This window comes from Melospiza melodia, chromosome 27 (assembly GCF_035770615.1).
Source record: "Melospiza melodia melodia isolate bMelMel2 chromosome 27, bMelMel2.pri, whole genome shotgun sequence".
Classification (NCBI taxonomy): domain Eukaryota; kingdom Metazoa; phylum Chordata; class Aves; order Passeriformes; family Passerellidae; genus Melospiza; species Melospiza melodia.
In genome coordinates this window covers 6,938,405-6,951,396 of record NC_086220.1, presented here as the reverse complement: position 1 = coordinate 6,951,396, position 12,992 = coordinate 6,938,405, and the positions used below count along the sequence as shown (strand labels likewise).

At 46.5% G+C, this 12,992-nt stretch overlaps 2 protein-coding genes across 3 annotated transcripts; one reads left to right on the top strand and one right to left on the bottom strand.

Annotated features, from left to right (window-relative positions):
• Window positions 1-518: 518 nt before the first annotated feature.
• On the bottom strand, window positions 519-5,886 carry SNIP1 (Smad nuclear interacting protein 1). The gene is made up of 3 exons (XM_063177398.1): window positions 5,580-5,886; window positions 3,646-4,205; window positions 519-1,974 (listed from the first exon to the last, which is right to left on the bottom strand). Exons 1-3 carry the CDS (start codon window positions 5,601-5,603, stop codon window positions 1,710-1,712), a joined length of 849 nt encoding a protein of 282 aa, XP_063033468.1. The 5' UTR covers window positions 5,604-5,886; the 3' UTR covers window positions 519-1,709.
• Window positions 5,887-6,397: 511 nt separating this feature from the next.
• DNALI1 (dynein axonemal light intermediate chain 1) lies at window positions 6,398-12,437 on the top strand. 2 transcript variants are annotated; one of them, XM_063177701.1, is made up of 6 exons: window positions 6,398-6,492; window positions 6,599-6,675; window positions 6,755-6,924; window positions 8,138-8,316; window positions 10,990-11,154; window positions 12,094-12,437. In XM_063177701.1, the coding sequence occupies exons 1-6, from the start codon at window positions 6,412-6,414 to the stop codon at window positions 12,127-12,129; spliced, it is 708 nt and encodes a 235-aa protein (XP_063033771.1). In that variant the 5' UTR covers window positions 6,398-6,411; the 3' UTR covers window positions 12,130-12,437. The 2 variants fall into 2 exon arrangements, with proteins under 2 accessions (XP_063033771.1, XP_063033772.1); XM_063177702.1 differs by lacking the exon at window positions 12,094-12,437 and having other exon boundaries at window positions 10,389-11,128.
• The last annotated feature ends 555 nt before the right edge of the window (window positions 12,438-12,992 follow it).

The window sequence follows — 12,992 nt, the reverse complement described above, 5'->3', positions numbered from 1 at the left end:
GGGAAGAGAGGGAAATGCAGCTGGGAAATTGGGATAAAAAGGAAGCTATGTCCTCTAACAACTTGAGAGACCCCATGGGAAATGCCCCATGGCCTCTCCCTTTATTAGGATAAAGTTCCAGGACTCCTCTGTCTCCTGTTTGGACACAAACCTCAGGTGTTAGAGGATTAATTTTCCTGACACCTCCAACCCAAACCCTTCTGTGATCCTATTAAACTGAGTCACTCTGATCCTCTGCAGTGACACTGGGGGCCAGTTTGCCCTTTTGCAGTAGAGCAATTCTGTCACCTCCCATTCGTGTGAGAACCCTGTCAGGGCACACAGAATGATCCACCCTGGGGTGAGAAAGGGGAGCAATACAAACCTCCTGTGCTCACAGCTTCTCCAGGATACAAATTGTGCAGTTTTGAACTTATTTGGTTTCTTTACTACAGAAACAACTACTGAAACTTCAAGTCTTCTGAGGAAAAAAGAAAAAAGGACGCTAGAAAAATATTACAACTGAAAGCAATCAAGGCTAAATTTACAAATTGTTTATTTAAAAACCCTTGGAGTAGATATAAAGGAGCTCCTCCTGCTCAAACCCCATCCTACCCATCTGAAACCCCAGAGCAATGCCCCATATTTACACTATCCATGTGTACAACAAGCACCTTTGTGTACAGTCTGTACACAGCAGGGACAAACAGGTGAGACCACAAACACCCAGGTGAGTCAGTGAAGTGTGGGACACACACATTGAACATAAAGCAACGTTGGAGAGACACCAAAAACTCTGCAACTCCCAGTGAGTGGGACTGGTGCTTCTCTCCCTAAACACTGACTTCTTCACTGTTAAACAAAGGACTTGGGTACCCAAGTTTTTATAAAAAGAGAACTTAAATAGTGCAAACTGGTTAAAACATGTCACCCTATCGAAGGTGTTTCTTCCTGACACAAACAAACCCTGGGGTGGGGTCAGGAAAAAGGGTTCTAGCTTACAACCCAGACACTCCACATCCAGGGCAGCTTCAGCATCATGTGTGGGAACAGGGAACTTGGGTCACAGTCTCATCACCTGAAATTCCAAGAACTGTTTAACTTCTGTTTCACATTCTCTTGTGATTTCCAGGCGGAATTCCAGTGAAATGCCCGTCCCTCAGTCACCAATGAGACAAATTAAATACTAAAAACATACAAATACATGAGAATCTTTGCCACATTTCTGCCATTTTAGCAGTGATCCAGGTAAATTCTCCTGTCAGAACTCCCAACAGGCAGAGGAATTTGGCAAACTACTGAACAGGACGTGCATCAGGTACTCTCTAACTAACCTTTCAGTCTGTAGCATTTTCAAAGGGCTACAACAAAACAAGTCATAAAAATAATTTTCCAGATGCTGTCTGTGTTTGACATGGTTTGCTGGAAGAGTCTGGCAACATCTGTGGAGGGTTTCCAGCACCAAGAGTTTTCACATCCAGGTGCTCTTCGGCTTCTTGGGAGAAAAATAAAATAAAAAATAAAGCTGTATTTCCTGATATGCAAAACTATCAAACACAAATAACGAGCAAAGCTCCTCAAAACAAACTATGGGAACAGACCAGCAACAGAGAAAGGACTTTAAGGCAACAAGAGGCATCAGTGCTGCAATGCTCCACGTTTACATCCCAGTCCCGTTCAACCACAAGGAGTTTCCCTCCTCTGCCTCTCCCCAGCTTCTCCCTCCTCCGTTAACTGTCAGACTCCTCCTCCTTCTCCTCATCCTCATCATCGTCCTTGGTGTTGGCCTCAGATTTGTCGGAGGACTCGTGGAGCAGCACGTACTCCCTGCTGCTGAAGCCGAACTTGAGCACGTCCTTCTCCTTGAGTTCGTAGTAGCGCTGGGGCTCGATGCGCTGGTTGTTGAGGAAGGTGCCGTTCCCCGAGCCCAGGTCGATGATGTAGGGCCTCACCCTGCGGCCCACGGTGCCATCAGCCCGGGTGTACTCCACCAGCCTGCAACAAAACCACTGCTGAGCCACCTGAGACACTGCAAATGTGGTCACAAAGCAGCAGGGGCAGAAATTGTGCTCTGCGGGGTGGCGGGAAGATGGCTTATAACTAAGGGTCTTGTAACTTTTTGACCTAAACTGTAAAAATGTGAACTAAACTCACTAAACTCACTTACCTATGTAAGAAAACAAAACAAAAAGAACGCTGCATTGTGAAAAACAATTAAAAAACCTTAAATTCCTTCCAAATTCCTCCCACTCCCCAAGCTCTCACTGGTACTGGAAGACGGCTCATAACTAAGAGCCTTGTAACTTGTTAACCTATACTTACAAACACCAACTAAACTCACTTTTCTTACTTATGTAAAAAAAAAAAAAAAAAAAACCAAAAAATGGCATTACCAAAACCAATTCAAACCCCTTAAATTCCTTCCAAGCTCCTCCCATCCCCGAGCTCTCACCGGTACTGGAAGACAGCTTACAACTAAGTATAACTTGCAACTTTTTAACCTATACTGTAAAAATATGAACTAAACTCTCTTACCTGTGTAAAAAAAAAACCAAAAACCAACTGCATTATCAAAACCAATTAAAAAATCTGATCTTAAATTCCTTCCAAGCTCCTCCCCCCGCCGAGCCTCACCGGTACTGGAAGACGGCGTGCTGCTTGGAGCAGGAGGGGTGGTCGGTGGGGATGGGTTTTATTAATCAATAAATCTTTAAAAAGCCTTATAACTGAGTGCCTAGTAACCTTTTAACCTATACTGTAAAAACATGAACTAAAGTCAGCTTTCTTTCTTATGTAAAAAAAAAACCCAAAAAATTGCATTATCAAAAATCTCATCAAAGCTCCTCCCAGTCCCTGAGCTCTCACCGGTACTGGAAGACAGCTTACAACTAAGTATAACTTGCAACTTTTAAACCTATACTGTAAAAAATGTGAACTAAACTCTCTTACCTATGTAAAAAAAAAAAAAACCAAAAACCAACTGCATTATCAAAACCAATTAAAAAATCTGATCTTAAATTCCTTCCAAGCTCCTCCCCCCGCCGAGCCTCACCGGTACTGGAAGACGGCGTGAACTAAACTCTCTTACCTATGTAAAAAAAAAAACCAAACACCAACTGCACCATCAAAACCAATTCAAACCCCTTAAATTCATCCCAAATTCCCCCTGCTGAGCCTCACCGGTACTGGAAGACGGCGTGCTGCTTGGAGCAGGAGGGGTGGTCGATGGGGATGGGTTTTATTAATCAATAAATCTTTAAAAAGCCTTCCTTATAACTGAGTGCCTAGTAACCTTTTAACCTATACTGTCAAAACGTGAACTAAACTCTCTTACCTATGTAAAAAACCAACCAAAAACCAACTGCACTATCAAAACCAATTCAAACCCCTTAAATCCCTCCCAAACCCCCCCTGCTGAGCCTCACCGGTACTGGAAGACGGCGTGCTGCTTGGAGCAGGAGGGGTGGTCGATGGGGATGGGTTTTATTAATCAATAAATCTTTAAAAAGCCTTATAACTGAGTGCCTAGTAACCTTTTAACCCATACTGTAAAAATGTGAACTAAACTCTCTTACCTATGTAAAAAACCAACCAAAAACCAACTGCACCATCAAAACCAATTCAAACCCCTTAAATCCCTCCCAAACCCCCCCTGCCGAGCCTCACCGGTACTGGAAGACGGCGTGCTGCTTGGAGCAGGAGGGGTGGTCGATGGGGATGTCGGCGATGCGGCGGTGCCGGCCCAGCAGGTAGGCGCTCTGCCTGTGGATGTACATCACGGGCAGGAACTCGTCGTTCTTGAAGGGATACAGGCGCCAGCGCGTCTTGGGGATGCGCGCCTCGGGCGGCTCGCTGTACTTGATCACCACGCCCCGGAAGGTGTTGCTGTCCTCCAGCAGCGCCCCCGACAGCTCGAAGCTCGGTTTCTCCTTGTTGGCGGCGGGTTTTTCTTTCTGCTTGCCGTCTGACTGCCAGGGCTCAGCGTCGGGCTCGCCCTGCCGGTGCTCTCGCCTCCTCTCGTTGTGCAGCTCCCTCTCCGCCTGCTGCTCCCGCAGGTTCTGCGCGTCCCGCTCGTGGCTGCGAGCTCCAGGGTTCTTCTTCCTGTCTGAGTGCTCCTTGTGCCTGTCCCTGTCCCCGCTCCTGTCGCGCTCCCGCCGCTGCTCCTGCTCTGCTGGGTGCCTCTGCTTCCTCTCCTCCTTCACCCTGCCACAGTGATCCTCCCGCTCCTGCAGGGACAGCCAGAGTCAAACAGCAGCTCAGCTACTCAGCCTTTTGGAAAATCAGCAGCTTATCGCTAAGTAGAACTTGTAACTTTTTAACCTATGCTGTAAAAATAGGAACTAAACTCATTTGCCTATGCAAAAACCCCCCAAAAACTAAACTGCATTATCAAAACCCTTAAATTCCCTCCAAACCCTGCCCACTCGCTGAGCTCTCACTGGTACTCGAGGACAGCTTTTAACTAAGAGCCTTGTAACTTTTTAACCTATACTTACAAACACGAACTAAACTCACTTTTCTTACTTATGTAAAAAAACCAACTGCATTATCAAAACCAATTCAAAAATAATTTTAAATTCCTTCCAAACTCCTGCCAGTCCCCGAGTTCTCACTAGTACTTGAGGATAGCTTATAACTAAGAGCCTTGTAACTTTTTAATCTAAACTGTAAAAACATGAACTAGATGCTCTTACCTATGTAAAAAAAAAAACAAAAAAACAACCAAAAAACAAACTACATTATCAAATTCAATTAAAAACCCTTAAATTTCTTCCAAACTCCTCCCAGTCCCAAACTCTCACTGGTACTGGAAGACAGTCTTGTAACTTTTTAACCTATACTTACAAACACAAACTAAACTCACTTTTCTTACTTATGTAAAAAACCCAACTGCATTATCAAAATTGATTCAAAAATCATCTTAAATTCCTTCCAAACTCCTGCCAGTCCCCAAGCTCTCACTGGTACTGGAAGACAGCTTATAACTATGAGTCTTGTAACTTTTTAACCTATACTTACAAACACAAATTAAACTCACTTTTCTTACTTATGTAAAAAACCCAACTGCGATATCAAAAGCTAATTCAAAAATCATCTTAAATTTCTTCCAAGCTTCTGCCAGTCCCCGAGTTCTCACTGGTACTGAAAGACGACTTATAACTTGAAACTTTTTAACCTAAACTGTAAAAACCTGAACTAAACTCACTTACCTATGTAAGACAACAAAAAAAAACCTCTGCATTATCAAAACCAATTGAGAAATCATCTTCAATTCCTACAAAACCCCTCCCACTGCTGAGTCTCACTGGTACTGGAAGATGGCTTATAACAAAGAGCCCTGTAACTTTTTAACCTGTAAAAACACCAACTTGTAAAAACATAAACTAAGAGTCTTGTAACTTTTTAACTTGTAAAAACATGAACTTTTAAACTGTAAAAACACGAAGTGAACAGCAGCTCATCTACCTCAGCCTTTTAGAAAATCCCAATCCCACACACTGGGATACTGGGATGTCCCTCCCTCTGATTTGAGGCATGGGGAGGCACATCTGTGGTTGTGCACACACGGGAAATAAATGAGGGTGCAGTGCTGAACCCACCCTTGGTGACCCTGCAAACGGCATCGATGCAGACACACAGGGAGTATTTACACAGGATGCAGAAAGGGTTTTGCCATCTTGCTGGGGTGCAGCTCTGACACCACCTGGAACAGATTTCCCTGCCAAACCACTTGGGTTCCCGCAATTTGCATGGAATAAAGCGCCACAAACAGGCAGGGCAGCCTGCTCTGGGGAAAGGATGCAGCTCCCTGTGCTGTGGCACCGGCAGGGCTCTGAGAGGAGCTCCAGGCACGGGTGGCACAGCTGAGCCGGGCAGCGGGAGCTCCTGACTCCCCAGACACGGCACACCGGGCAGGGCCCTGTCTGAACCGACCTTCTGTGCCCGCCGGGCCGAGTCCCGGGAACCGGGCCCCGCTGCACCGACAGCCCCGCTCACCTGCTTCACCCTCACGGCGCCGTGGTGCGGGCTGTGGCTGCGGCTCCTCCTGCCTCGCGGCGAGCGGCTCCTCCTCCCGGACCTGCTCCTCCGCCGGGGCGACCTGCGGAACAACGGGAGGGGTTGAGCGGCGGGGCCGGGCCGAGCGCGGCGGGGCCGAGCGGCTGGGCCTCCTCACCTGCTGCCCGCGCGCGGCGCTGCCGGGCCCCGCCGCTCCTCGCTCGGGCTGCGCCGGGGGCTGCGCCGCTCGGCCTTCACCGCCACCTCCCGCCGCCGCCGCCGCTCTCTCCGCCGCTCCTCCGCCGCGGCCTCCATGGCGCCCGTCCCGACGGAAGTGCCGCCACTTCCGCCCCGCCGGTACTTCCGGCCCGCCGGCGCTTCCGCCCGGGCGTTGGTGCGCGGCGCGGTCGCCATGGTGACAGTGCCGCGGCCGCCATGGCGGCGCCGCCGGAGTCGCTGCTGCGGTACTGCCCGCCCGTGGTGGTGTCCCACCGAGACGACAGGCCCTCCGCGGCGGTGAGCGCCCACGGGGCACGCAGGGGGGCACCGCGCTCCGCCGGGGCTGAGCGAGCCGGGGACGCGGTGCCCTGCCCGCTGCTACGGCGCTGTCGTGTTTCCGCAGGGTCAGGCTCCGCGCACCCCCGCCGGCTTCGCCACGCAGCAGCCGCAGGAGCTCCTGAACCTCATCCTGCCGCCGCGGTGAGCGGGGCCGGGCCGGGGCCGGCGGTGCCCGGGGGGCGCCCGGTGCCTCCGGTAACGGCCGGTGCTTGTCTGGCAGGGAGTGGGAGGAGGCGCAGAAGCTCTGGGTGCAGGAGGTGAGCACCGCGCCCAGCACCCGCCGCGACGTCGTGCAGCTGCAGGAGCAGCTGGACCGGCAGCTGCAGCAGCGGCAGGCGCGGGAGACCGGGCTGTGCCCCGTGCGCAGGGAGCTCTACACGCAGTGCTTCGGTCAGTGCCCGACACAGCTCCCACCCCGGGGACAGCCTGCACACGAAAAACAGCCTTAAATCCTTGTACTTACCCTCTTAGCTGCGCTTCAACCGAGTTTAGTTAAAGTAACTTATAGCCGTTTATATGTTACACACCCTAATGACAGTGCTAGGCTCCCAGAGGTGAGGGGTTGCCTTCACATGAAAAACAGCGTGAAATACTCGTAGTTACCCTCTTAACTGCACTTCAACCAAGTTTAGTTAAAGTTACTTATAGCCATTTTTATGTTACACTCCAATGACACAGTGCTGAGCTCCCAAAGGCGAGGGGATGCCTGCATGTGAAAAACAGCTTTAAATCCTGCTAGTTATCCTCTAAGTTTCACTTCAACTACGTTTATCTAAAGTAACTTATAGCTGTATGTGTGTTACACACTCTACAGTGTGAGGGGTTGCCTGCACATGAAAAACAGCCTTAAATCCTCGTACTTATCCTCTTAGCTGCACTTCAACCGAGTTTATTTAAAGTTACTTACAGCTGTGTGTGTGTTACACACTTTACAGTATGGGCTCCCAAAGGCGAGGGATTGCCTGTGAAAAACAGCTTTAAATCCTTGTAGTTACCCTCTTAGCTGCACTTTAACCAAGTTTTATCTAAAGTAACTTACAGCTGTGTGTGTTACACACTCTATGGTGTGGGCTCCCAAAGGTGAGGGGATGCCTGCACGTGAAAAACAGCTTTAAATCCTCATAGATTTCCTCTTAGCTGCACTTCAACTAAGTTTATTTAAAGTTACTTACAGCTCTGTGTGTGTCACACACAGTGCTGGGCTCCCAAAGCTGAGGGTTAGCCATGGGTTGGAGAGCAGGGTCCTCTGAGGGCTCCCCCAAGACTGCAACAATCATTACACGTTTTTAAGTGTTTGCTGTTGCAGATTAGGGGATCAGCTAATCACTGGCATTACCTGAAGGGCTGCACCACCACTCTGCTTTTACCTGCTGTGCTCAACATAACAAAACACTGCACAATCCAACAACCCATCAAATTCCTCCTCCTCCTCCATAAAACACCGCAAAACAACAAGTTATTCACACAAACCGTGTGAGCAAGTTTGTTACAGGAATATAAACATGAGAATGCTTAGAAAATCTTGAATGATCAGCGTGACAGCGAGATGAGCAGCCGTGTCCCCGGCAGAGGCACTGCAGGCTCTGTCCCTCGTCCCTTGCAGACGAGCTGATCCGGCAGACCACGGTGAGCTGTGCCGAGCGGGGGCTGCTGCTGCTGCGCGTGCGGGACGAGCTGCAGCTGACGCTGTCGGCGTACCAGGCGCTCTACGAGAGCAGCGTGGCCTTCGGCGTGCGCAAGGCGCTGCAGGCCGAGCAGGGCAAGGCCCACCTGGAGAAAAGGGTGAGACACCTGCACTGAAGGGTCTGAAGGACACGGGGTGGAAGCAGGTTTCCTTGCTGTAAGAGCCTGAATGAGAGGTGTGGAGCTGTCAGCTCCAGCTGCAGGCAGGCCTGGAGTCCTGCATCCCTCATTCAGGCTCTTACTAATGGCGCCCCATGTTGGGCGCCACTCTGAGAGCTTAAATGAGAGATGTGGGACTCCAGGCTGCTCTCCAAAGTGCAGTTTATTGTATCCAAGATTTTCAGCAGTCCAGCGTTGTTGGTGACAGAGCCTGTGCCTACAGCTGGAGTCCTGCATCCCTCATTCAGGCTCTTACTGATGGCGCCGCACGTTGGGCGCCACTGTAAGAGCTTAAATGAGACATGTGGGACTCCATGCAGCTCTCCAAAATGCAGTTTATTCCATGCAAGATGTTACAGCAGTCCAGGGTCATAGGCAACAAACCCTGTGCCTACAGCTCTGTCAGCTCCAGCTGCAGGCAGACCTGGAGGCCCTTTAGTTTAGGTTACAAATGCATTCTATACTTTTCTTTTGGTTACAATGCATTCTATGCTTTTCTTTGCTGAGTATCTTAATACAGAAGAACCAATCTATACCTTAACTTTTATCTACAGCCTATCATAACTACTATAATTACCATATTCATGTTACTGTTCTCCAATCACTAAAAGTCAGTACATTGCAGTTTAAGCTAGAAGTTGGTTTTCAGTTTTCTTGCAGTGGAAAGTTCTGAGACCTTTTTTCTACTTGCAACATTGGCAGGCTTGTTTGCCTGTGTTATCTTTCTGTTTGGTAAAAACATCTTCTGTTTAAAGTGAGTTTATTCTTTGCTCTAAGCCATGAAAACCCCTTCTAACTAACACACCCTTTGCCTCCTTGGTTATCCAGTAAGACTGGCTCAGCAATTCTTTTCTTCTATATCAAAACTTGCTTCCATCCCTCTTCCTTCATCAGACTCTACATTTAAAAATCTTTCTGCTAAACATACACATCTGTGACACTTTCTTGTCAAACTTTCATCCTTCCCAACACCTTGCCAAACTACTTGGGTTCCTGTGGTGGTGTTCACAGGGGTCCCAGGGTGAGGGAAGAGATGAGAATCTTGACTCCATGTTGCAGAAGGCTGATTTATTAATTTATATTAATATATTATATTAAGATATATATTACATTAAAAGAAAATATATTAGATATATTAGAACCATACTAAAAGAATAGAAGAAAGGATTTCATCAGAAGGCTAGAAAGGAATGGTAATAAAATCTTGTGACTGACCAGAGACTGGACTTTGATTGGCCATTAATTAAAAACAACCACATGAGACCAATCACAGATGCACCTGTTGCATTCCACAGCAGCAGATAGTTATTGTTTACATTTTGTTTCGGAGGTCTCTCAACTTCTTAGGAGAAAAGATCCAACTAAAGGATTTTTCATAAAATATGTCCTTGACAGGTTCCCACAAGGCGCTCTGCAAGCACTGTGCAGACTGGGGGAAAGCTGTTTCCTTTCCCAAAGTCTGCACAGTGGAATTTTTGTCTGCTATGCTAATTCCAAACCTCCACCTTGACCCCTTCCTGTTTGCCTTAGTGTTTATATCAAGTTTCTGTTGTGGTGGGTTATTTTATGGGAAGAACCTTCTTTGACAGTGTTTAGAGAATTTCTTATGTCAAGTTTCTGTTGTGGTGGGTTATTTTATAGGAAGATCCTCTTTGATAGTGTTTAGAGAATTTCTGCTCTTTAAATCTTTACAGCTTCCCATTGTACAAGAGATTCTAAAAAATTATTTTAAAAACATAGTCCGCTGTCTCTGCTTGCCATGTATGAACTCTGATACTGAATTTCTTTGTCTTTTACTGTTGAAAACAATGCAAAAGCAGAGTTTAATTAGTGCTAGTATCCCAATTAATGTAATACAATTATTTTACTGAAACCTGTTATCTTTTTTCAAGTTTTGACTGTAAATTAAAGTGAGACAAGGTGAATGATGCCTTGGGGCCCCGTGATGGAGCTTTCTGCACATGAACATAGCAGATTTTATATCCTTAAATTTATTGTTTCTGTTTCCACAGGATGGCAGCAAAGACCATCAAAATACTCAGCTCACTCTCCTCGGGCTTAGCTGCTCTTCTGAAGCTTGTTGTACAGCTTTAAAGACTGCACCACACTCCACTCTCTCCTGATGCCTTAAATTTTTTCTCTTGTATTTTTCAGATTCTGCACTGCATTAGTAAATAACTCTGAACTTCATATAGAGTGTTAGCAAGTTCTCTTTACAGTTTAGTTAGACAAAACAATCTTTTTTCCTTTCCTGAGAACACCATTATAGCTTCAGGCTCAAAAAGTATGAGCAGTAAATTGAGGAGAGCAAACTGGGAGGATGGGACTTCATAACCTGAAGCTGTAATTCAGCAATTAACTCCAATATGTAAATGGGCCAATACTTATAAAACTGTGAAAACTCTTGACCCATGGTGCATTTTGGGTGTAGCCACAACCAGGCTCATGCACTGCCAAAGGTGTATCCTTTGAAAGCTTTTTAATATAACTTCCTTCATTCCTTTAACTCTGGCTAGCCTCTGTTCTAGGTAGCCTCTCAAGGCATCAGTCCCATCTGAACTAAAAATTGACTATTTTCCAACAAAACCTGAGACATCTGTACTCTTTCCCAAGATTGCAGAGCTGGAAGAGGAGAAGGAGGAGCTGGAAAAACAAGTGAGCGAAGAGAAAGCGAAATGTGAGGCCATTGAAAGGCAAGAAACAGAACGGAGAGAAATAGAAGAGAAGAAACACAGTGAGGAGGTTCTGTTCCTCAAACGGACAAACCAGCAGCTGAAGGTCAGTACAAATCCAGAATTCCAAATACTAGTGGTAAAATTCTCATTAAAACCATTAAAGCCCTAGTAACACAACACACCATTTAACATTAAATGTTACCCAAGAACAACTGTGCAGGGACTGGATAATTATTTGTGCTTGTGGCTTTGGGGAGAACAGAGCTGCTGCTCTGTACTTTGTTTTTAAAAGGAAAACAAAACCCCACATCTTTTAAGGAAGGAAAGAATGTCACCCTGAACAGCATCAAATGTTTCTGGCTACAACTACAAACATTTCCCTTAGAGCAAGCTGCTTTTCCTGCAGATTTTACTTTTTAACTCAGATTTTCAGGCTGCCTTGGAATGTTTTAGGACACAAAATCTTAGATCAGATGTGTGTTGCCCCTGAATCAGATTCTTCCTTGAAGTACCTGTACTTGACCAGCTGTGTGTGCCACTGCTGAGGGTTATTGTGGCTGCTCCCATCCATCCACTAACTGGCATCAAATTTTCTCACTAATCACAAAATTTGCTGTTCCCAGCTACTCTTGTCCTGGAGTCAGTTCATGTTCCAAATGCTAGAGAGCCAAATACTTAATTTAGCTCACATAGTCCAGCTTCAAATCTGAGAATTCAGACCACTGTTTCAACAGCTTTTATTTAATTTCCTCCTCAATGCTTCACATTCTAAACAGAATCTCTCATCGTACAGAGCCAAGACCAGCTCTCTTCTCCTCAGAATGTAACAAATTTCATGCCAGGAACGACAAACTAATTTATAAAACATGTAGGAACGGAATTGCTGGGGAACAAACCTGGCCTGGCTCTCCTGGCAGCAGCACAACATCCCTCAGCTCCTTGCTGTGAACATCCAACAGAAAATTTAGCCCTCCACAGCACTGAAGGTTTATTTTTTAGGTTAGGAAATCTAATTTGTCTCACTGTCTCATTTGTTTTTCAGGCCCAACTTGAATGCATCATTGCAGCAAAGAATTAATTGTTTTGTTGTCCTCGAGGCAGGCTCAGAAGAGCTGTCAGAGCAAGAAGCTTGCAATTAGTGACAAAGATTTGTCTTCCTAAAATGATCTTGAGTTTTCACTTACCAGTAACAGCAGGCAGTGTAACTGTGTTCTTTCTTTCTCTCTTGAAGAGTTGAAATTCAAGAGCTTTTATTAATTACTGCTCCCTCCTTCAGAGCCATCTCAGCAGTCAGCTCTTTGAACAGTGAACTTGTCTGGAACTTGCCTGTTGGTAATGTGCTAATGACCTTCAAAGCAATAACTAATAAATATTTTTAAATGCAAACATCTCTCTGACATTATTAATTTGAAAATGTTGTAGAAGATTCAGAAATATAGAAGTGCCTACAAGCAAAGTAAGTCACATGCACCAAGAAATGGCAGCTCACTCTTGGACAGGTGTCTTGGGGGCATTTCCTTGAGTATCTGCTGGTGTCAACTGTTCATGGACATCCCTTGCCAGAACCATCAGCAGTGACAGTACAGGCAACAGCAGAGCTCTGGGTGTGACTGTTTCTGGTGAAATGAAGGGACACAATGGCACTCACAGATTCACTTCTCACTGGAAGCAAATGAAATCCCTGCTTGAGGTACCTCTGTGAGCAGCTGGTTACACTGAAGGTGAACAAGGCAAAGAGAATTCCCTGTAGTCATGTGAAAAACCCCACAAAGCCAGTTTCCAGAACTGGAAAAACTGGGTTTCCAGAACAAAACCCACCCAAACCCCACCACTGAGCAACACTGGAATAGCTGCTTGGCTACTGCAGTGTTTGCTGGCCTGGGACAGCGATGTGGAAATACCACCAGCTCCAACTGCACAAAGAACTTTCAGATGATGCAG

Excerpts from the sequence above, each read along its gene's own strand:
- DNALI1 (XM_063177701.1), top strand. The coding sequence starts at position 6,412 with ATGGCGGCGCCGCCGGAGTCGCTGCTGCGGTACTGCCCGCCCGTGGTG. Across the intron at positions 6,493-6,598 it reads ACGACAGGCCCTCCGCGGCG|GGTCAGGCTCCGCGCACCCC; the intron begins GTGAGCGCCCAC and ends GTGTTTCCGCAG. Across the intron at positions 11,155-12,093 it reads GGACAAACCAGCAGCTGAAG|GCCCAACTTGAATGCATCAT; the intron begins GTCAGTACAAAT and ends TTTGTTTTTCAG.
- SNIP1 (XM_063177398.1), bottom strand. The coding sequence starts at position 5,603 with ATGCCGTTTGCAGGGTCACCAAGG. Across the intron at positions 4,206-5,579 it reads CGTTTGCAGGGTCACCAAGG|GAGCGGGAGGATCACTGTGG; the intron begins GTGGGTTCAGCA and ends CTGTCCCTGCAG. Across the intron at positions 1,975-3,645 it reads CACGCCGTCTTCCAGTACCG|GCTGGTGGAGTACACCCGGG; the intron begins GTGAGGCTCGGC and ends GTTTTGTTGCAG.